We start from the raw sequence: 23809 nt of genomic DNA, 5'->3' as shown, positions 1-23809 counted from the left end.
CAAAGCCGGTTTATAACGGCGAAACTTCGGGGGGATAATAAAGACAGTATTTTAACTAGCAACCAGGGTTGGAATAAGAGGAGAATTAGAGGAGCCTATTGAATGGAATTGTAATACAACCTATAGAAGATCCTATATCAATATCTCCAATAGAACAGTGGTCCAAGGAAGACCTAAATCCAACACCGCGGTTGTGTTTTTCAAAACACATTTGTATTATTTACATATTATTGGGAATTTTAAAGGAAAATAGTAAAAGTGATTTTTTAAGGGGTTACCCTAGTAAAGGGTTTAGTCCCGGAGGGGCTCTATGCCCTGAAGGGAATTGTATGAGTAATCTTTATACCCTGGGTACTCTGTGGGAGAATTTAATAATTATGTATCAAAAGCACCAATCCTGTGATGAATTTTGCAGCATACCACCATTCTGTGGCGCACCATTCTGTGGTACTGTTGCAATTTATGGGTGAGGACAGCCCATGTGTGTTGCAGGATGGCACCTGGTTGGCCACACACCTTTTCTAGATGTTGGTGAATGTAATAAATATGGTACATGTCCTTAGCACCCTTCTTTCCTGCTCACTGCATTAGGCAGATCGATACATGAACCCCGATGGTCTGTAGTAAAAGTAAGCCTCCCATTTAATCCCCCCCCCCCCCATTGAATCCAGAGCCAATCTAGAGTCTTCAGTGCATGGAGTCATTTCTTACACCTTCTGTTTATGATATTTCAGATGGCTCTGAGGAAACCATGGAGGAGAGGGAGCCTTTCTTGGTTATGTTGCTGCAGTCCTGAAACAGACATTTTTGTACATAGTTTACAGAAGAATGAAGCCCTTTAGGGTGTTCTAAAATGTGAATAAAAATATATTGCTTGTGTGATATGTAAAGGTCCTTGCAGAAGGGCAGACAACTCCCTTATACAAGTGCCGATCGACTATAGATAAGTTAGTTGAAATGGCAGTCTACACAGAGCAATTGTTGGAAGTGTAGGGTCATATGATCCATTGCTAGATTGTCTATGCGGCCATTTACTTCCATCACTGTCGGCAGCACATCTCTGTTTACACGGGGTATACTGCAGAAAAATTTGGATTTTTTTATGCTTGCATAAAAGTTGCTGTCAGCTGATCGCTGGGCCTTGTATACGGGGCAATGTTCAGCTCATAATTGCCCTGTGCCAAAAGGCCTTAAGTTGTCTTCGGTAACTGAGTCCCACCCAGTGCTCTGGAAGTCCAGTGTTATCACAGGGACACTGATAACAACCAATCAGTTTTAACATAGGAAGATGGAAAAAAAAGAAAACATCTGATTTGTTGCTACAGGGCCCAATAACACATAACTGCCACAACACACATGGATAAAGCTGGCTATACAATTTAGATGTTGACCCCCTTATACACATGCCTGCTCGTCCTGGCTGAGTATGGCTGTGTGTTCAATAGAGAGAGAAGGAGGTAAGCTGCTGCCAGACTACTTTAGCAGTATGTTATCTTCCGAAAAACAAAAGGATCGAGCATCTGAAATCCAACATGCCAGATCCTTCTCTCACCACTTAAGGTGCATCCACATTATGGAATTTCCAAACGTAAAATCTACTTAGAAATTACGCTCAGAAATTCTGGTGCAGCAGCCTCCCATTGTTTTCACACTGCAGAATTTCTGTGGCGGAAAATTCCAATTCCAGACTCCGCCGAAAGAATAAACATGTTCATCGCCATCAATGGTGAGGGTGAGTGTCCTAGCGGTCCTAGTGCCGACTGATTTCACCTAAATGTCTTTAGTGTAAACCAGTCTGAAATTGGTGGGTTCAGCTGACATTCATCAATGTGTATAGTCAGTTTTGTCATGTGGGGACAGTTTTTTGTTTTTAGAATTTTAGAGTACACTAAAGGACCTTGAATACAAATCTTACATTGAGAATATGTTGCTTTATCCTACTAACAATCTGGACATACTGTAAAATTGCATCAGAATAAAACATGTCAATATTTTACACACAGCCCACACATCCCCGGTAGAAAGGAACATAAATAGGGGACAGATGTAAGTGCTTATGTTAGACGATATGTTATCAGGAACAACATACACTGGCAGTAATCGAATGTAGCGACCGCACTGCCAGAACGGGGAGAGGAAAGGAACAGAAAGGCACAATCTGATATCCCCGGGCTAAACAATTTTCCCACCTGTCTATTTAAACTCATCTGTGGCTAAAAGCAACAAGAAAATACTTTCCCCAATTTCTATACACTGTACATAACCCTTTACATTACAGGACCTTCTGTACATTGTTATATTGTTGTCTGGTGAAAATGTACATAATCTGCGATAGCATATACAATAATAATAGGCAGACATACGTATATATATATACAGAGTTAGTAAATATTACTGCACCCGCTGGCACATTTCAGCATGCAAGATTATTCCCTTAACGTAATACAGTGATCTACTGCTGGCCGCGCCACTTGAGTATCAAGTAAATGTAAAAACACGAGAGCAGGTGCCTAAGCGCTCACTCAATGCATATTTTGCAGTGTGTGTGTGTATATGTAGATCTATAGTGTGTCATTATATTGTACATAGATTTAGGTTCACACTAGAGTAGAAGAATATGGACCAGCAGAAGTTGTGTCACTTACTTGCAAAGCTCGGACAATACTGACGCTTATTCTGTACATGTGTAATTCATACAAACTGTATAATATATATATAGAAAGAAAAAAATAGTCCGGTACCTAAACTTATATTTCTAATACAACATGAGAGAATGCATGCTATGCTGAACGATGGGCAGGTGAAGAAGATGGGCTTATGGTGCTGTGATTTATGGACTGCAAGTCTTGGCATGCCAGACTGTCATAGAAGGCTGTACTTCTCATAGCCACAGCTTGAGATCAGTGTTCTATATGAGCCTATTTAAGAGCATTACATGGAGAATGCATGTTGGTGCCGTAGAAATTGTGACTGGGGGGTGCTACTTATGGCTCCCAAAGGGTCTCCCAATTCCCCACAACTGATAATAGAGAACTTTAATTAAGGGGTTATCCAGGAATCGAAAAACAGACCTAAATTTCTTTGCAAAGACCGCTCCCTGTCTGTCTCCACTTTGGGTGCAGTATTACAACTTGTCTCCATTTACTTCAATATAACTGAGCTGCAGAACCACACCCAACCGGGAGACTGACGGGGAGCGGTTTTTGAAAAAAATTATCTGTTTTTTGATTCCTGGATAAATAGTTTTACGGACCAACAGTGAAAAAAGAATTTCACACACCGATTTTGAATATGGCGATGATGCACTTTCATGGGCCCATGCATACCACCATTTAAAAATATGGCAGTATGCAGAATCTCTGTTTCTCCGACATGACCTCCGTCTCCATCAAACAGGTTGTCTAGGATTACAAAAATGCTGCTCCTCTTACATCCTACAAGAAACACAGATGGGGTACTCCACCCCCTGCAAATGGGTAGGACTGATTTAAAAAGAGTTAAACACACCCTCTCCCTATAAAGAGGGAGATCCCCCTCAGCCCACCGTGTTTTTAATGTCCTCCCGGACTGTAGGACTGATGGTGATTTCACTCTGGGACATCAGGTGTAGTGCTATTGTTTACTGTGCCAGTCATTTCAGAAACTTTTTACCCTTATATGTGTTTCTCTTGCACTCCTTTTATTGAGCTGGTTACCTCTTTGGTGACTTATTTCCCCTTTCTAGGTGTTAATAGGAGTTTTTGGCGTCCGCTACATTGCAGGCACCATTAGTTATTTTGTATCTATTTTTTATGATCACCTTTTTATGATCTTCTTCCTGTTCCTCTTGGCCCACGTGTCTCTGTCGGGTACTGCCATCTTGAAAAAAGTGGCATCACGGGGCTGTGACGTGGCTTCTGCTCGGCACCCCTTACAATCTCTGCATCCTTTTGATTTTATTTTTGTCCAGGACCGGGCGGGTGCTTTTTCTCTATTAGCTGCTTAGCAGCTTTGAAGCTATTTTGTATAGGGGAAGTTGTTTGTTTTCTATGGGCCCCGCCTCTTTGTGGGCAAAGAGTGTATTTTAGTGTTTGTTCTCTTTTTATGAGCTGTAACTTTCCAAGAAACCATGCTGTCTACATAATTTGCTAAAAGAATCCTTATTCAACTGGAACTCATCTACAAATCTGATTCTTGGAGTTGTTGATCTACTTTTGATACCCATTATAGATTGGACTCTATGATCTATAGCTATTCTACCTTTGGGCAATCTATTTTATTGTCCACCAGACATTAAAAAAAAAATCCCATGGGGTCTTTTTTTTTTCTAAATCCCTATCAGTGCTGCTGTTGGATGTAAGAGAATTGTCAATTTTTAACAATCTGTTTTCCCTTAGTCCTAACAGTAGCACACTAATATCCCTCCCTAGTTTTGAGTTTCTTTTCCTCTTGTAAATTATATACAGAGGACTGAGTGTGATTCCCCCCTTATATTTAACTATTTTGTCATTGACTTTTGTCATTAAATATTTCATTGGTCTTACCAGTTCGTGGTGGTGAAATAACCCCCATTTGTGATGCTGTGATGACTAAGGGAAAACAAATTATCGTTAAAAAGGAACAATTCTTTCTTGCAAAAACAGCACCACACCTGTCCGCAGGTTGTGTCTGGTATTGCAGCTCGGCTTCATTGAAGTAAATAGGACCGAGCTGCACTACTACATATGGACAAGAGTGGTGCTGTTTTTGCAAAAAAAAGGAAAATGGAAAATGGTTGTTAGCATGAGACTCCCTGTGTGATTGTATACATTCAGGGCATGTTTAAAAGCTGGTGGGAGGGGGGGGGGGGGGATTTCTAATAGAAAAGTCAGGATTAAGAAAGTGTGTGGTATCTAGGAATGCCCTTGCAGAGCTCCGATCACAGAGATATGCCTCTATCTATGCATAGGGAATTGTCAGTGTTTCCCTACCAAGTGGGCCTCCAGCATGCTGGAAGTTGTAGTTTTGCATCAGCTAGAGGCACACTGGTTGGGAGACCCAGCTCTATGTAATGCCACGGTTGTCCTCCTGGTGGCTATTGTCCCCTTCCCTGTCTAACGTCATTTACTTAAATTATAAAACAAAAATACAACAACTAGAATTCTATCATCTAGAAATGCATTCTCTAAAAAGTAACTAAAAACTATATCTTCTCTACATACATATCAAATGCATCTTAAATATAGATTTTTTTTCCTCTTTTTTAAATTGGAATCTACCCTCCCCCCATCCTATACATACTACATGCAAATCTAGATTTTTCACATTTTACAAAAAATCTATACATTTCAAGACAGAAGAAGCTGCTGACTTGGATTCGGTATTTTGGCAGGCACTGTACAGACATACCAAGTACAGACACATGCCAAATCTGCTTTGCATTGCTATTTGCATGAGACAAGTCAGAATTCTTACAAGGTAGATAAAGCGGGTCACATTTACAAGAGAATCTGCAGTGTAGGTTCTATATACATGACATGAAGGTGTCGTCGATGGGTGGTCTATAAATTCCTTCCTTCTAGGAATTGATTGTTGCACGTCTCAAGGGTATGCAAAGAATGTGCAAATGCATCGCCGAGGAAATGATAGCTTCTCTTGTGCTTCATTGACATCTTCTATGAGCCAGAGAATGAGAGAGGGGGGAGGGGACCTCCCGAAAAACCCTTCAATGCCCATATGGACACTTCCCCCCACACCTCAAATCAAGTCTTATCATGACCAAATGAAACATGTAGAAGAGTTATTTTATCTACAGAATACTTTAGAAATGGGCTCAGGTTGGATGTAACAGGCTTTCTGCTGGCTTCAAAAGGTGTATGACATCTAGGAAAGGTTGCAAAATCTGGATGCGCCAAGAATCCATTTTAGGTTTGGCAGAATTCTTGGGCGCAACCCAAGAAAGTGCAACCTCGGTGCCTCATTGGCAGTGCTGTGTGTTGTATTTGTGAACGTGCAGACACTTCCTTTTCATGCATTGTATGTACCAAGCATCAGTATTCACATTGTCTTGAAAATAGGTTAACTGATCTATTGATAGCGCTCCCTACTGGTGTAATGCATTGCATTTAGGTTGAATTCACATCCCTATATCTGAATGGTAGTTAGTAAATTGATATATATATATTTTTTCTTCTTCCTAAAAAGTACAATATTTTTATCAGGCCACCGCTCCAGTGTCTGTGCTTTATACAGATGCAACTCTTAGGTAAATTCTACCTAACCAATAGGTGACCTGTCCATACGGCACGCGAGGAAGAAGATGGCCCAGCTTCCATCTCACAGCATGCGAGGAAGAGCCTGTTATACATTCGAGAATGAAGGGGTGGGGGGGGGGGGATAAAACAGCAAATAAAAAAAAATATCTGCTGTCGCTGCAGGAATGGGTTAATAGAAAATGAATGCAGGAACGGGGAGGGTGGACAGAGTTCCATTATTCTTCACGTAGCTGGAGACAGTAGCGATGGTAGCGAAGCTGAAAAAACATTCTTTCCAGTAATGAATGTGTCATCCCAGGAATGGTGTAATGCTCTACGACACCCACATGCTTGAACCCCAAGGACTCGTACAGCTTGTGAGCTGCTATTTTCACCGCCGTCGTTCCAAGCACAATGGAAGAATAGTGGTTTAACATGGCGAACTCAAGGACCTTATGGCCCAAGGCTTTGGCGATACCCTTCCCACGGTAGCTGGAATCGACAGACATCCGGCGTAACTCAACGACGTTGTCTTCTTCATTGCCTCTAGCTGCCACTATTCCGACCACTTTTCCCTCTAGGACTGCCACCCAGAAGCATGATCCTGAAAAAACACAACCGCAAAGACATGTATGAGCAAGGGAAGAGTCTAGAGGTGTTAAAATCAGCCTGAAGTGAACTGCTATGAAGAACTGCTAAGCATTATCACAATAAGATATACACTGTAACCAAATACTACATATGGCATCATACTCATGGAAGGTTCATGGAGTTGATATCTGTAGACTGCTATGGGCAAATACTATACACCTCCATTCGGTGTGATGGCTTGGCCCAATTTGTATGGAACTGGTTGTTCAACTAATGTGTATGGTACCCATTCTTGACTCTTCCCCAATCCTTTTCTTCACAGAGAGATAAACCACCACCAGTGGAGTCTGCCAGCTGCTTTGTCTGTTCAAAATACAGAAATGTTTGGTCATGCGTGTGGGGAGATCGGGAGAGATAGCAGTCTATACAGCTGAAAGCTATGTGTATGACTGCCACTATGAGCTGCAATATACACTCTGTATGCCATGAGCCCTTAGACTGTTTCCACACAGGTTTCTTTTCTGGCGTTTTTTGGAAAACTGCTACTGCAGTTTTTGAACCAAAGTCAGAAGTGGATCCAAAAGAAAGGAGAAGTATCAAAGATGGACTAAGGCTAGATTTCCACACAGGTTTTTTCTTGCATTTTTTGGAACACTACCACTGCATTTTCTCAGCTAAAGCCAGAAGTGTATTCAAAAGGAATGGGGAATATAAAGGAAGGACTTATACTTCTCATTCCTACTGAATCCACTTCAGTCTTTGGCTCAAAAACTGCAGTGTCAGCATTCTAAAAAAAACTCACCAGTGATCTTAAAACCTGTGGCTCTCCAGCTGTTACAAATCTACAACTCCCAACATGCAACATCTGGAGAGCCATAGGTCTGAGATCACTGCTATATGGGGATAAAGCAAAATAAGTCTAGTCCTGAGCAATAACAAAAGCCCCCAATACCTAAAAAGCCACAGTTAATTGTGTGAAATATTCAACTCTGAGACATGGACAGAACATACTTTAGAAGAAAAAATAAGTATGGATAAATAGAAGCCCATTAGAATTGTTCTGGATACTTTTCTAGATCATAGGCATTTTCACCAACTGGCGTTAAAGAGCTTCCCTCTTTTTTTGTAATGTACCTGGAACTCTCCCATATTTTTTTCCATGTTTCCTATATGACAAGATCTATACAGAAAGGGTAACTGCACACTAGACAGATCTACTTCTAATTTTCTGAGTGGAAATTTGCATGGCAAATCTGCAACAGATTAGAGCACCAGTAAAGTAGATGTAATTTTTGAAATCCCATCTACACACAAAAAATTATCTGTGGTGCAAATTTTAAGGTCTGCACTGCGGAGGACATATTTGCTTAGTTTTACTAAGAATAGTTAGTCTAAGATTGTGCAAGATTTTTTTTAAAGTGTCTCAGGCTGAAAATCTGGTGCAGTTTACACTGTGCGCTTAGTTTACCCCACCACTGATGCGGCAGAGGTAAAGGCTGCAGAGTTGGGGAAAAAAATTTGGAGCAATTATAGCTATATTTGGGGAGTCAGACCTAGAGATGGTGGATATTCATCTTGTGTTAGAGACTCTTGTGTGTTTCAGGTTTCTATATTGTCTCTGTGGCAAATATATTATGTTGTTGGGTGGTTTTCTTGGTTAAATGTTTAAATAAAGCTGTGACCAGTTTAAAATCTTACATTTGGCTTGTGTCTTTCGTCCTAGGCTTACCCAAATGGTTTTACAAGTTATAGCTGGGTTGGTGGATTTCAGTGGGGCCCTAGTTCCCTTGTAGATAAGTTGAATCATACAGTAGTTGGTCATGCATCATTTGTAGCTTTGGTCTCCTAATATGGGATATTGTGGACCCATTCAGGCACCCAAATTCATGTGCAACTGCAATATCTGCCCCCCCCCCCCCCTCTTGTTGCCAATCCCCTGCCCTCTAGGCCAAGTGTTTTCATGTCTACCTGAAGAAGTTAAGTATGATGAATAGTCTTCTGACATCAGCCCTACATGGTCTGATCGGGCAGGAATATTGGCCTGTGTGTGGTCGACTTCAATGTGATGGTAACTATGAGCCTTACCCAATGTTCTTTACTGCATACTATAACCTGAAGGGGTTAAACAAATGCTAAAATCATTTCTATTCAATCACATGGAAGCACTAAACGTAATATGATCATCACAACACTAAAAAATAAAATTGAATCTCTTTTTCACCATTTACTAGAGAAGAGTCTATTGAGATACAGGAATCATCATTTGTAATCACTTCATCAACATATCACTGATCACGAATGCTGTAGAAGATAAATGGCATTTATTCATATGTAAACTACTGTAATAAAGGTATAAATGTTGTTTAGTGATTATGTCAGCATTAGGGACCTGGAATATCAGACATAATGGACATAATAGGGATATTAACATTCACCAATCAGACCACCAAACTCGGGCAGCTCTCCCGGCATCTATGTGTTAGAACAACCTCGTATCCAACAAGAAATATCAATTGTGCCATTCACATAGTCTTTTATGTGTTTCTTTTTAAAGAAAATAGCCACAATACATAATGTATGGTGGACTGAAAATCTGTCACATAAAAATCTGGATTAGGTGTCTAAGCGGTGGTCTTTTAGAGATGTTTCACCATAATTGTCACCAAACCTAAATAATAATTTATTTTTCAGCAGGGTTCACTGGATTATGGCAAAGTCTCCTTACTAGGATTGAGGCATTCATCTGGGTAAATTCCTTACTAGATTGCTAGGTGATTTTGCATGATAAACTGCCTACTTCCAATGGACATAGCGTGATTGCAGTGGAGTGCTTATGGCCTATGAATCGCCTTAAATTATTATAGAGCTCTCCTCATGGAGAAATCTTATACCTTTTTTCCAACATAATAATAATTGACAGAGGAAGAGGAACTTCACCTCAAAGTTACACATTAACTACATCTACATTTTTTAACAGTGGGGTGAAGCCCCTTTGCAGAACTCACATAGTGGTCAAGGGGTACTTGGCGGAACTAAACCCATAGCCCATCCTTCCCCTCTCATCAACCTATTTAATTGTCTAAATATCATTCATTAGCTACACAGAGCAGTTTCCCCTGTTTGGTTGTTTGTCACTTACATGCATGAAGTGAGGGAATTACATCTTCCAGCCATTCACTCTCTCTGTCTTTGCCCTCTCTGAAAGCAGCCCCCACCTTCCTGAGAGACACAGACCATGTGGTTTCTGATGAGTCATGCTTTCTTTAGTGCTGAGAACTGGGAGGTGTTTGTGGTCTCAGACAATCAGACACTGGATCTCTCTGCTGTTCAGAGCAGGAGGGTGGGGGCTGCTCTCAGAAAGTTAGACGGCTGGCAGAGCTGTAAAGCCATGCATATCAGGCAGGGTGGGTTACAGGGAACATATCCAGGTAGTGTGATGATATCTCGGCATCCCTGGAGTACCCCTTTAAGAATGCTGTCGACATTACATAGTTGCTGACCAAAAGCCCATTGAACTGACAGCATGTTCTAAGAAGAAAAGAGGGGTAAGCCGATGCTAGACACCTCTGGTAGCAGCTTATCTCTCCTGAGAACAAAAGGTTCGGATACACCGAAATCCAACTGTCTGATTCTTCTCTTCCCTACCATCTGCTGTCCAAGGAGAGTCTAGAGGCCACCATAAATATTAGATGGTCAGCTGGTATAACCGAAATAAGGTTTGTCAGATGTTAATCTAATGTACAGTATATGGCTAACTTAAGAGAAGCGAAGCTGAAGTGGGGCAAATAATAACCACAATCTGCTGAAGCCCTGACTAGAATCTGGCTACTCAAGCGGATACATATGACTTTCCACATTGTAGGTCCTATAAGATAAGTGCTCCATATAAGGGCTGTTACCATTTGCATTGGGGCCCATGAGCTTTAAGTTGTGGCTGGTAGAGAAGGACTTGTGGCCGGTAGATAAAATGAAATGGGGCCCTCGTTCTGAAGCTAATATGCAATAATCCTTCCCTCTTTTCATCTTTGAACAAGGTCTTCCTCCTTAGTTCGCTAATATAGCTGATTTGTTGGAAAGGGCCAACATGGTATGGGGTAACCTTTACTAAATCTCCACAGTACCTGAACTAAAGGAGCAACAGTCTTTCTACTGCAGGTAAACCTGAGATAATGGAATATATATCATGTCATACAGTTTGACCAAAGCTTATATCGACATTATCCAAAATAGAATTCAAGCCCATATAATGAAGCAATATCCACACACAGCCGCCGTATCCTGAGAACATCTCCCTGAGGCATTGTGACTCTTTGAAGCATTGTAGTGATTGATAGGACTATGTCTCTCAGGCCAAGTGATACAATGGTTTAATATCATTAGAGATGGATTTTATTTTTACACCATTAGTTTTTATGCTGGGAAAGTACTTGTAAGTTAAGAGGCCATGTGCTACATTACTAGCGGCCCTCTGAATATTCAGATTATAATGGGAATGTGTCACCATTTATCTCCTGGCCTGGATACACACAGAGATAATTCATTCCATCATAGACACTTCAGAACACTATTCTGATCCAGGAATTCTTATAGCAGTCTGTTTTTATGAGGCCGAAACCATCTGCACAGACAGAGTAAAGTGATAAAATGCTGGCTGTCTACGGCCATCCACTGGGACCGAAAAAAAGGACATGATGTTAAAAAAGGTAGACATTTATTTTAAAGGGTATTCCCAACTTGCAAAGTTGTTCCTTATCCTGTAGACAAACTGATAGATGAAGGTCTGAACACCGGGGCCATCACCGGTACGAGAGCAGAAGATAAACTCTCTCAAAGAAAAAACTCTCAAATGAAAGAGGAACGTGCCATGTTCGGCAATGTCCAGAAGCCCCATAGAGAATGAATGTAGCACTGACCGTGCACCCGCACAGCCCTCCATTCATTCAGGGGGACGGTTTTTCTCTATACTTGTAATCCATAGTGGTTTGACAGTACCTGTACTTGTGATCAGTGGTGTTTGGACCTCCATCAATAGTTATCCCCTCTCCTGTGAGAAAACCATCAGCTCAACTTTTCCCGCTCTTAAACATACAATATGGACTGCTTGTGCCGTCATTTTCTCCTTCTAGTCCCATTACAAAATAACGGCGCCCGACAAACCCCATTATAGAAAATGGGATCCATCAGGGCTCGTTATTGCCCATTGTGCCCTGTCCCAAAAACGTCCGTTAAAGGCAGAAAAAAGAGCCTAAGGGCCATTTAAGGGCGGGGCACAACAGCAGTGTGAAACTAATGTGCGACAGATGCACTTTAAACAACTTTAATTGTGTTTTTCATGCTCCTGAATGGCATATCTGTTTAGAAAAGCTGAGCTGATATATGCAGATACGACATTGAGGAGCATGAAAAAGCTAGAAATTGTGAGAAATTGTCACCAAGCTTTTCTGTGTTCCTGAATTGCATATCTGCTTAAAGGTACATCTGTCTTATAGCAGATCTATTATGAGCAGATATGTCATTCAGGAGCATGGAAAAGCCAGGTGAAAAATTGGCACCAAGCTTTTTCAAGCTCCTAAATGCCATTGCTGCTTATAGCCTTAACACTTTCATTTTTGGGGATTTCGTTTTTTCCACTTCGCCTTCGAATAGACATAACTCTTATTTTTCCACCTACAGACTCATATAAGGGCTTGTTTGTTGCATCACCCTTTGTACTTTGCAATGACATCACTTATTTTACCATGAAATCTACAGTGAAACGCACACAAAATATTAGTGGGACAAAATTGAAAAAAAAAAAAATGTAATTTTGACTGGCTTTCTACACAATGCACTTTCCGCAACCAGTGACACATTGGGAGAGATTTATCAAAACCTGTGTAGAGGAAGAGTGATGCAGTTGTCTATAGACACAAATCAGGTTGCTTCTTTCATTTTTCAGAGGCCTTTAAAAAAAAAAAAAAAAAAAAGAACAGTCTGATTGTTTTTTTATGGGCAACTGCAACACTCTTCGCCCGCAGAGGTTTTGATAAATCTCTCCCATTAGCTTTATTCTGTAGGTCCATACGATTACAACAATATCCAAATTGGGCCATTGACCATGCGGATTACTCAACATTATATTTAAATAACTACATACTTTATAGAATATAATAGATAAGATTATAAAATACATATATATATATATATATATATATATATATATATATATATATAATGTACAAACAAGAAAGTTGCAACAGCACTCTAGGTCAAAAAATGGAGGCTCTCAGCACACTTTTTGATCAAAATGTGTCCCCCCATCCACCACGCGGAGGTGGCCTCATATCGAATGGGACCCTAACATGATAACTCACCTCTGCTGTGCATATAGCATCTGACTGTGTGACATGTTGGATCAGCCATTGACTAAACCACCTCCAGTCTGAGAGGGGTGGGGTGCACGGCTAAAGAGGGTGCCACATATTTATATATAATAAAAAAAAATATATAATTATAATATAATATAATAAAATATACTTTAATAACCACATGTTGGGGGATGATTCAAACTTTTATTAGGGAAGGGGTTAATTCCATTGTATTACTTTATTTATTTATTTATTTTTTTAACACTTATTTGCAGGAAGGGGTTAGGCACATTTGTCTATAACTTCTAGGCAAATATGTCTATAATAGCTGAGCTATTATAAGCAGATATGCCATTCAGGAGCATCAGAAAGCTAGGTGAGAAATTATCACATAGTTTTTCAGTGCTCCTGAATGGCATTGCTGCTTAAAGCCTAGAAAGATAACTTACTATAAATTATAGGCAAAGCCACTGTGATTGACGCACACACCCGCTCCATACTATTGGTTGTTGGGGGGGGGGGGGGTGCAGTCTGCTCTGCTCACTATTTTGCAGCCTTGCTGTGCCTGGACACAGTTCTCTGCAAACCCTACAGGAGCGGACAGATCAGAGGAACAATTCTCTACAGCCTCCCCTCCAGGGGCGGATCCAGAGTCGAGTCTCGGGAGGGGCACTATTAGAGTATTTTGTGTTGGCAGACAGAAAATAAGATTACGGAACTTACAATATTATTAAATGTATCATACAGTCCTAACCTTGTTTAAGACTCTTAGGCCGTGCTCATATGTCAGAATAATAATCAAATATACCAATTGCCACAGAATGGGAAAGTGCTAAAGAAGTTTTTACCATTAAAACTACAGCTCCCAGAATGACCTAAGCAGTGGTAAGGGGATGCTGGGAGTTGTTGTTTCACCCATCATTACTGCAGAACTTCTTCAGTGACCACAGCTCTGATGAGAAATAGTGAGGAGAATACAGAATGATATCAGTGACTACAGGTGACGTCTTCTCTATAGTGAGGAGAATACACAATGATATCAGTGACTACAGGTGAAGCTTCTCTATAGTGGGGAGAACACACAATGATATCAGTGATTACAGGTGACGTCTTCTCTATAGTGAGGAGAATACAGAATGATATCAGTGATTACAGGTGACGTCTTCTCTATAGTGAGGAGAATACACAATGATATCAGTGATTACAGGTGACGTCTTCTCTATAGTGAGGAGAATACACAATTATATCAGTGACTACAGGTGACGTCTTCTCTATAGTGAGGAGAATACACAATGATATCAGTGACTACAGGTGACGTCTTCTCTATAGTGAGGAGAATACACAATGATATCAGTGACTACAGGTGACGTCTTCTCTATAGTCTTTCCTTCTCTAATTCAGCTGGTACATACCACCAGGACTTGTTCCAGCTAAATCTTCTCTCTGCAGAACTTGATACCCAGATGGCTCCTCACTATGTCAGCGGATTCTGATCCTCTATATGAAAACAATAATTATTATAATACTGCCAAACACTGTATTCTTCGAATATAATACTGGCACACACCCTCTGAATATAATTCTGACACACTGTACCCCCTGAATATACAACACACTGTACCCTCTGAATATAATACCGCCACACACCGTACCCTCTGAATATAATACTACCACACATTGCGCCCTCTATATATAATACTATCACACACTGCACTCTCTGAATATAATACCGCCACAAACCGTACCCTCTGAATATAATACTACCACACATTGCGCCCTCTAAATATAATACTATCACACACTGTACTCTCTAAATATAATACTACCACACACTGCACTCTCTGAATAATAATACAACCACACACTGTGCCCTCTAAATATAATACTATCACACACTGCACTCTCTGAATAATAATACGACCAAACACTGTGCCCTCTAAATATAATACTATCACACATTGCACTCTCTGAATATTATACTACCACACACTGCACTCTCTAAATATAATACTATCACACACTGCACCCTCTGAATATAATACTACCACACACTGTGCCCTGTAAATATAATACTATCACACACTGCACTCTCTAAATATAATACTATCACACACTGCACCCTCTAAATATAATACTATCACACAGTGCACTCTCTGAATATTACACTACCACACACTGCGCTCTCTAAATATAATACTATCACACACTGCGCTCTCTGAATATTACACTACCACACACTGCACTCTCTGAATAATAATACGACCACACACTGTGCCCTCTAAATTTAATACTATCACACACTGCACTCTCTGAATATAATACTACCACACACTGTGCCCTCTAAATATAATACTATCACACACTGCACTCTCTGAATAATAATACGACCACACACTGTGCCCTCTAAATATAATACTATCACACACTGCTCTCTCTGAATATAATACTACCACACACTGTGCCCTCTAAATATAATACTATCACACACTGCACTCTCTGACTATAATACTACCACACACTGTGCCCTTAAATATAATACTATCACACACTGTACCCACTGAATATAATACTACCACACACTGTGCCCTCTAAATTTAATGCTACCAAACACTGCACTCTCTGAATATAACTTGCTGTGCAGTACACCCTCTGAGTAAAATACCGTAATGTATTGCGGCCCATAAAAAACGTACCATCTCAGAAATTCCCCATAATATACACTATACTTCTGAAATGCAGAACACTCTGTGCCTTCACATATAGTAATAATGCCCCATCCTGTGCCCCCACATATAATAATTATGACCCGTCCTGTTCCCCCAACATAATAATAATGCCCTCTGTGCTGTGCCGCTAACATATATTGCCCCCTGTGCTTTGCCCTTCACATATAATGCCCCCGTTCTTTGCCCCTCACATATAATGCCCCCATCATGCGTCCCTCACATATAATGCCCCCTGTGCTGTGTCCCTCACATACAATGCCCCCCGTGCAGTGCCCCTCACATATAATGTCCCCTGTGCTGTTCCCCTCACATATAATGCCCCCTTTGCTGTGCCCCTCACATATAATGCCCCCTGTCCTGTGCTCTTCACATATAATGCCCCCGTTCTTTGCCCCTCATATATAATGCCCCCATCATGCGTCCCTCACATATAATGCCCCCTGTGCTGTGCCCCACACGTATAATGCCCCCTGTGCTGTGCCCTTCACATATAATGCCCCTGTTCTTTGCCCCTCACATATAATGCCCCCATCATGCACCCCTCACATATAATGCCCCCTGTGCTGTGCCCCTCACATATAATGCCCCCTGTCCTGTCCCCTATATGTTTGGGGCACATGACAGGAGCATTATATCTGAGGGGCACAGCACAGGGGGCATTATATTTGAGGGGTGCATGATGGGGGCATTATATATGAGGGGTGCATGATGGGGGCATTATATGTGAGGGGTGCATGATGGGGGCATTATATATGAGGGGCGCATGATGGGGGCATTATGTATGAGGGGTGCATGATAGGGGCATTATATGTGTGGGGCACAGCACAAGGGGCATTATATTTGAGGGGCACAGCACGGGGGGCATTATATGTGAGGGGCACAGCACAGGGGGGATTATATGTGAGGGGCACAACACCGGGGGTATTATATGTGTGGGGCACAGCACAGGGGGCATTATGACATATAATGCCCCCTGTGCTGTGCCCACACATATAATGCCCCCTGTGCTGTGCCCCTGACATATAATGCCCCCTGTGCTGTGCCCCACACATATAATTTATATGTGTGGGGCACAGCACAGGGGGCATTATATGTCAGGGGCACAGCACAGGGGGCATTATATCTGTGGGCACAGCACAGGGGGCCCCCCTGTCATGTGCTCTTCACATATAACGCCCCTTGTGCTTTGCCCTGCAGCCCCTCACATTAAATATTCCCTTTTCTCTGCCCCCAAGTTTTTAAATCCCCCTCCCCCTCCTCCTGTACGATATAGTGCCCCTAACAGTGGCATATATTCTATCCCCCTAATCCCCTGGGCCCTGAGCATACTCTTCATACTCAGGGCTGACATCAGAATTTATGGGGTCCCTTACACAGCTCAAGGCCTGCCCCCCCCCCCCCCCCCTTCGAAATGATAGATAGATAGATATGAGATAGATAGATATGAGATAGGTAGATAGATAGATATGAGATAGATATTAGATAGATAGATATGAGATAGATAGGTAGATAGATATGAGATAGATAGATATGAGATAGATAGATATGAGATAGATGGATATGAGATAGGTAGATAGATAGATAGATAGATAGATATGAGATAGATAGATATGAGAGATAGATAGATAGATATGAGATAGATAGATATGAGATAGATAGATATGAGATAGATATGAGATAGATAGATATGAGATAGATAGATATGAGATAGATAGATAGATATGAGATAGATAGATATGAGATAGATAGATATTAGATAGATAGATAGCAACAAGAGAATGCAGCAGCACACTGCCAGCACAAGGATATAGGTGAAACATGAATATGCAGATAAAACCTGTAGAGCTATACAGCTATGGTGTAATAGATGCAAATGTGAAACTATGAGATAGTGAGGCACTTAGCTCGCAAATTTGTCTCCACTGTCAAATAGCTTGGACCGTCCCATCGTGGTTGCCCTGTTGCCCCCCCCCCCCCTGGATGTGCCACTGCTCCCTCCTTCCCCTTCAGACAACCAGCAGCAGTAAATGTCCTATATCATGTCCCCGATCTCCATGCTCATCCTGGCAGCTGTCAGTGGAACATTTCTTTTTAGCGTCTTGCACCAAAATGTACAGTGGAAAATCCACATGATCTAGCATTTCTGCGATTTGTGTCCATACCCTTAGGGCACTGGTCTCTAAATTTACACATGGGGGGGGGGGGGGGGGGGCGTGGTTGGGCGTTGGCACGGGATGCCTGCTGAACAATTTCAGCAGGCATCCCGATCCGGTCCCCACCCGGCGAGCGGTGGGGACCGGAATTCCCAAGGGCATAGAGGTACACCCTGGGTCCTTAAAGGGGTATTCCAGGCCAAAACTTGTTTTTATATATCAAGTTAAACAGATTTGTAAATTACTTCGATTAAAGATCTTAATCCTTCCAATAGTTATTAGCTTATGAAGTTGCGTTGTTGTTTTCTGTCTAACTGCTCTCTGATGACACACGTCCCGGGAGCTGTGCAGTTCTTATGGGGATATTTTCCCATCATGCTCAGCTCCCGGGACGTGACATCATCAATGAGCAGTTAGACAGAAAACTTCAGAAGCTAATAACTATTGGAAGGATTAAGATTTTTTAATAGAAGTCATTTACAAATCTGTTTAACTTTCCGGAGCCAGTTGATATATAAAAAAAAAGTTTTTGCCTGGAATACCCCTTCCAACGGCTGTCCGGGCATGCTGGGAGTTGTAGTTTTGCAACATCTGGAGGTCCGCAGGTTGAAGACCACTATTGGGTTCAAAATCTTTATTTTTTTAGATTTTGCACCTATAAATTGGGTGCGTCTTATACGCCGGTGCGTCCTATAGGGCGAAAAATATGGTAAATGACATAGTTATAGGAATTGCAGAGCTTGCTCTTTTGCCATATAAGTAGGCGCCAATGTTATAAATGACAACATGGTAGTTGAGGTGCCCTGTTACATTGTACTTTTAAGCGTAGGAAATTCAACCTACACCTTTGCACAATTTATATAAACTGAAAAACCAAAATAGCTAGTTCTGCCAAGAGTACAAATATTCTAAATTCCCTCATGGGATTATCTCTACAACAAAAAAATCATTGTGCTACAAAATGGAAGAAAAAACACATTTTTGTAAATTTTGAGGCCTTCCGTTTCTACGCAGTGCATATTTCGGTAAAAATGACACCTTATCTTTATTCTGTAGGTCCATACGATTATAATGATCCCCTATTTATATAGGTTTGATTTTGTTGTACTTCTGGAAAAAATGATAACTACATGCAGGAAAATGTATACGTTTAAAAAAATTGTCATCTTCTGATCCTTATAACTTTTTTATTTTTCCATGTACGGGGCGGTATGAGGGCTCATATTTTGCGCCGTGATCTGAAGTTTTACCATTTACCATTTTTGTATTGATCGGACTTTTTGATCGCTTTTTATTCATTTTTTCATGATATAAAAAATACACTATTTTAAACGTTGGAATTTTTTTGCGCGTACGCCATTGACCGTGCGCGCAAATTTTTTTTATAATTCAAACATTTCCGCACACGGCGATACCACACATGTTTATTTTTATTTATAAAGTTTTTTTTAAATGGCAAAAGGAGGGTGATTCAAACTTTAATTAGGGAAGGGGTTAAATGATCTTTATTAACTTTTATTTTCACTTTTTTTTGCAATGTTATTGTTGTAACACTGCACACACTGATCTTTTACATTGATCAATGGTTTCTCATAGGAAACCATTGATCGATGATTCTGCCGCTTGACTGCTCATGCCTGGATCTCAGGCACTGAGCAGTCATTCGGCGATCGGACACCAGGAGGCAGGTAGGGACCCTCCTGCTGTACTACAGCTGTTTGGGATGCTGCGATTTCACTGCTGCGATCCCGAACAGCCCGCTGAGCTAGCCAAGGGTAGTTTAGTTTCACTTTAGACGCGACGATCAACTTTGAACGCCGCGTCTAAAGGGTTAATAGCGTGCAGCACCACGATCAGTGCCGCGCGCTATTACCCACAGGTAGAGGCTGGGCCATTGTTAGAGGCTGGGCCCGACCCGCTATGATGCAGGGCCACACCGTAGCCCCGAGTTATAGAGCGGGAGCGGACTCACAGCGTACAGGTATGCCCTTGTTCCTTAAGGGGAGTCACACCACACAGTGAAGGAGTCACACCACACAGATTTTAGAAAAACAGACGTTTCAAAAATGAGATTAGTCATAAATGAGTCCCTATCAGACTGGAACGGATTACATGGAGTCCAGGAGAAATGGGACTACTTAAAAGAAGCATTATTGAAGGCAACAGAAAATAGCATTAGACTTGTCAGTAAAAGCAGAAAAAGGCTGCGGTACTCAACAGAAGTGGCAAAATCATAAAAAACAACCCAGAGCAATGAAGATAGGGAAATCTACAAAACTAGACAGAAAGAGGCCAAGCAAGTTATAAGTATTTCTAAAGCGCCGGCAGAAGAAAAACTAGCTCAGTCTGTGAAAAAAAGTGGATAAGACATTCTTCAGATATATAAATGAAGAAAGGAAATTAAAGGAAGGAATAACTAAATTAAAAACAAAGGAAGGAAGGTATGTAGAAGAGAATACAGGGCTAGCCGACTGCCTTAAAGGAGTACTCTAGTGCAACATAACTATCCAAAGGATACGGGATAAGTTATAGATTGCGGGGGATCCGAGTGCTGGGGCCCCCTGGGATCTCCTGGACGGAGCTGCGGCAGTCTGCAGGAAGTGCAGTTTCGTCCCCAGCAGAAAGCCGCGGCATACACGCCTCCTCCATGTATCTCTATGGGGTACATGGAGGTGGCGTATCGGCCGCCACATCATGTGGGGATGGAACGCCCCCTTTCCAGCATACTGCTGCGGCACCGTCCAGGAGATACTGGGGGGCCCCAGCGCTCGGACCCCCCGTGATCTATAACTTATCCCCTATCCTTCGGATAGTTATGTTGCGCTGGAGTACTTCTTTAAGGCAGTCGGCTAGCCCGGCATAAGGCTATCCTTCATATAAGATAGAGATAGGCATCAGACTATCCTTCATATAAGATAGAGATAGGCATAAGGCTATCCTTCATATAAGATAGAGATAGGCATAAGGCTCTCCTTCATATAAGATAGAGATAGGCATAAGGCTATCCTTCATATAAGATAGAGATAGGCATAAGGCTATCCTTCATATAAGATAGAGATAGGCATAAGGCTATCCTTCATATAAGATAGAGATAGGCATAAGGCTATCCTTCATATAAGATAGAGATAGGCATAAGGCTATGCTTCATATAAGATAGAGATAGGCATAAGGCTATCCTTCATATAAGATAGAGATAGATATAAGGCTAACCTTTATATAAGATAGAGATAGGCATAAGACTATGCTTCATATAAGATAGAGATAGGTATAAGGCTATCCTTTATATAAGATAGAGATAGGCATAAGACTATGCTTCATATAAGATAGAGATAGGCATAAGGCTATCCTTCATATAAGATAGAGATAGGCATAAGGCTATCCTTCATATAAGAGAGATAGGGATAAGGCTATCCTTCATATAAGATAGAGATAGGCATAAGGCTATCCTTCATATAAGATAGAGATAGGCATAAGGCTATCCTTCATATAAGCTAGAGATAGGTATAAGGCTATCTTTCATATAAGATAGAGATAGGCATAAGGCTATACTTCATATAAGATAGAGATAGGTATATGGGTATCCTTCATATAAGATAGAGATAGGCATAAGGCTATCCTTCATATAAGATAGAGATATGCATAAGGCTATCCTTCATATAAGATAGAGATAGGTATAAGGCTATCCTTCATATAAGATAGGGCCAGGGACGATTGATAGGATTCAGATTATTGGTCAGACTAGATGGGCCAAATGGTTCTTATCTGCCGAAAACATCTAGGTTTCTATATAAAAAGTTGTATTGTGGTATTCCAGGTAATGCTGTATTTGCTAGTAATGTGTATGAGTCCTTATCTGTGCACTCACTATATTCACTGGCAAGATCTTTTTCATTTATATATCCACTTCTTAACTCTTTTGTGTTGTATCCTTATGCGCCAGTCAGAGGCGTAACTTGTAGCTTTGGGGCCCCAATGCAAAATTCGCAACAGGGCCACATGTGTCTTTTATAATACTAGTCTATTATGGGGCAGATGTGCCATGGGGTCTTCCTTGGGCACCAGGGCCCCGGTGCAACTGCTACCACTATACCCCCTATAGTTACACCCTTGGCACCAGTGTTTATTATTACCATTGATTTATAGTCTAATCTCATGTTATTGGTAATCTCACATAACTGGCAGTGAACTGAAGGTACACAGATCAAACCAGGCGATACTTTACTGTATTTCTTACAGTAACTAGATTTAAATATTAAAATAATTTGAACCAACGTTACATAGATCAATAGTACAAGCAAATATAATATATTTTGTAATGTATCTCAGACAAAAATGCTTCTTTCTTTTCTTATCAAACTTTTTCCTCTCTCCTGCCAAAATCTTCTTCCCTGAAAATAAGCTTAGCTTTGTCATGTGTCTGCCAGAAAAGTAATACAAGTCTATGGAGGGGGGGAGGAGCTCTGCCAACCAGCTCTGAGAGAACTGCAAATTATAGATGAAACCTGCAGAGCAGAAATCTGCTGAAAAATACCATATACAAGTTTTATAATGGCCAGAAATAGTATTGCTGGGGGCAACTATGTTAGCATTTGCTCCTTTTTTGTAACTGTAACATTCTAAATCGCTTGGAAAAATCCACACACAATTTCAAATACTACCGTCAGATGAAATTTCATGTTTTCATGGCAGGTTGTCTCGCTCCGATTCAGGTATTCAAGTGGAGTTAAGGACTTAATAAAAGACTTTGGGATATTTGTATTGGTTTTTCTGTCATTAAAAAAGCTTAATCTACTTTATTTTGTAATCACTTTCGCAGCTTCGAACCCTGGGGAGTTAATCCTCGCAAAGTTACTTTCCCCATGGAAATTAAAACCAGACATCGCAATCATTTAGTATTTACGTGAAGGGACCGAAATTAGTTACTGGTTCAGATACTATCAGGAAAACAGGTAAATTCACTTAAGAAGAGTGTTTGCTATGCAACATATATCACGTCTTAGCGTGAGCCAGAGAAATCAGTGCGTCCAACCATTAGGAAAGCCATTTAATTGGGTAAACCAGTATAATGTATAAAGTATAATGTCAGATGACTGTTCCCCAACCAGTGTGCCTCCAACTGTTGCAAAAGTATAACTCCCAGCATGCTGTCCGGTACTGGAGGTACACTGGTTGTGGAACACTGTCATAGATGAATGCAAGCATTAGTGGTACATTGTGGACTGATTTTATCAATATTCCTCTTCCTCAATGTAAATACTCCAGTATAGTAACTATTCATATAGGCTTATTAGTATTACAGTATCGTTGTCTCATTTGATTCAGATTGCACACAATTGTCTCCTTGAGTGACCACCATACAATACATGTTTGTACAGAAGGTTGATTTAACATTTTTTGACCTGTGGATTTTTATCTGTCTAATAAATGAACATATGTTGGTAAATAAAGTTTGCTACTGTTCCCTTTCATGCTTTCCTTCTGCTCCTAATGCAAGTTGTTGTTTTTGTTGTTTTCATTGCCCCTCTTCCTGTCTGGTGGACTTTCTGTTGTGCACTCTAGCCAGGATTTCAGCCAGCTCTTTCTCCCTCCCACTACACCTTCTTGACCACGACCCCACCCACAACACACATTAGGGGAGATTTATCAAAACCTGTGCAGAGGAACAGTGGAGCAGTTGCCCATAGCAACCAATCAGATTGCTTCTTTTGTTTTTTAGATGTCTATTCAAAAATCAGAACTTCATCGAAAAAAGACTACAAACGGTGGAGCAGTTTGAAGTA

The 23809-nt window shown here is 41.0% G+C and overlaps 2 protein-coding genes across 9 annotated transcripts in view; one reads left to right on the top strand and one right to left on the bottom strand.

Annotated features, from left to right (window-relative positions):
- Window positions 1-23809, bottom strand: part of NAT8L (N-acetyltransferase 8 like) — an 80676-nt gene that overhangs the window by 3765 nt on the left and 53102 nt on the right. Inside the window, exon 3 of one of the 2 annotated variants that reach the window (XM_056554957.1) lies at window positions 274-6816. The exons of the other annotated variant lie outside the window; for it this stretch is intronic. Coding sequence (XP_056410932.1) covers window positions 6449-6816 — 368 coding nt within the window. The 3' untranslated portion in view covers window positions 274-6448. Of the gene's footprint in view, window positions 1-273; window positions 6817-23809 lie in introns of those variants that run through there. 2 annotated transcript variants of the gene reach the window in all.
- Window positions 1-23809, top strand: part of POLN (DNA polymerase nu) — a 245440-nt gene that overhangs the window by 189691 nt on the left and 31940 nt on the right. For all 7 annotated transcript variants that reach the window (XM_056554952.1, XM_056554951.1, XM_056554949.1 and 4 more), the window contains exon 27: window positions 22846-22978. In XM_056554952.1, the coding sequence (XP_056410927.1) occupies window positions 22846-22866 (21 nt within the window). In that variant the 3' untranslated portion in view covers window positions 22867-22978. The remainder of the gene's footprint in view (window positions 1-22845; window positions 22979-23809) is intronic.

Source organism: Hyla sarda, chromosome 1, assembly GCF_029499605.1.
Source record: "Hyla sarda isolate aHylSar1 chromosome 1, aHylSar1.hap1, whole genome shotgun sequence".
Taxonomy (NCBI): domain Eukaryota; kingdom Metazoa; phylum Chordata; class Amphibia; order Anura; family Hylidae; genus Hyla; species Hyla sarda.
The sequence above is the reverse complement of the archived record's forward strand: the minus strand, read 5'-3'. Positions and strand labels throughout refer to the sequence as shown.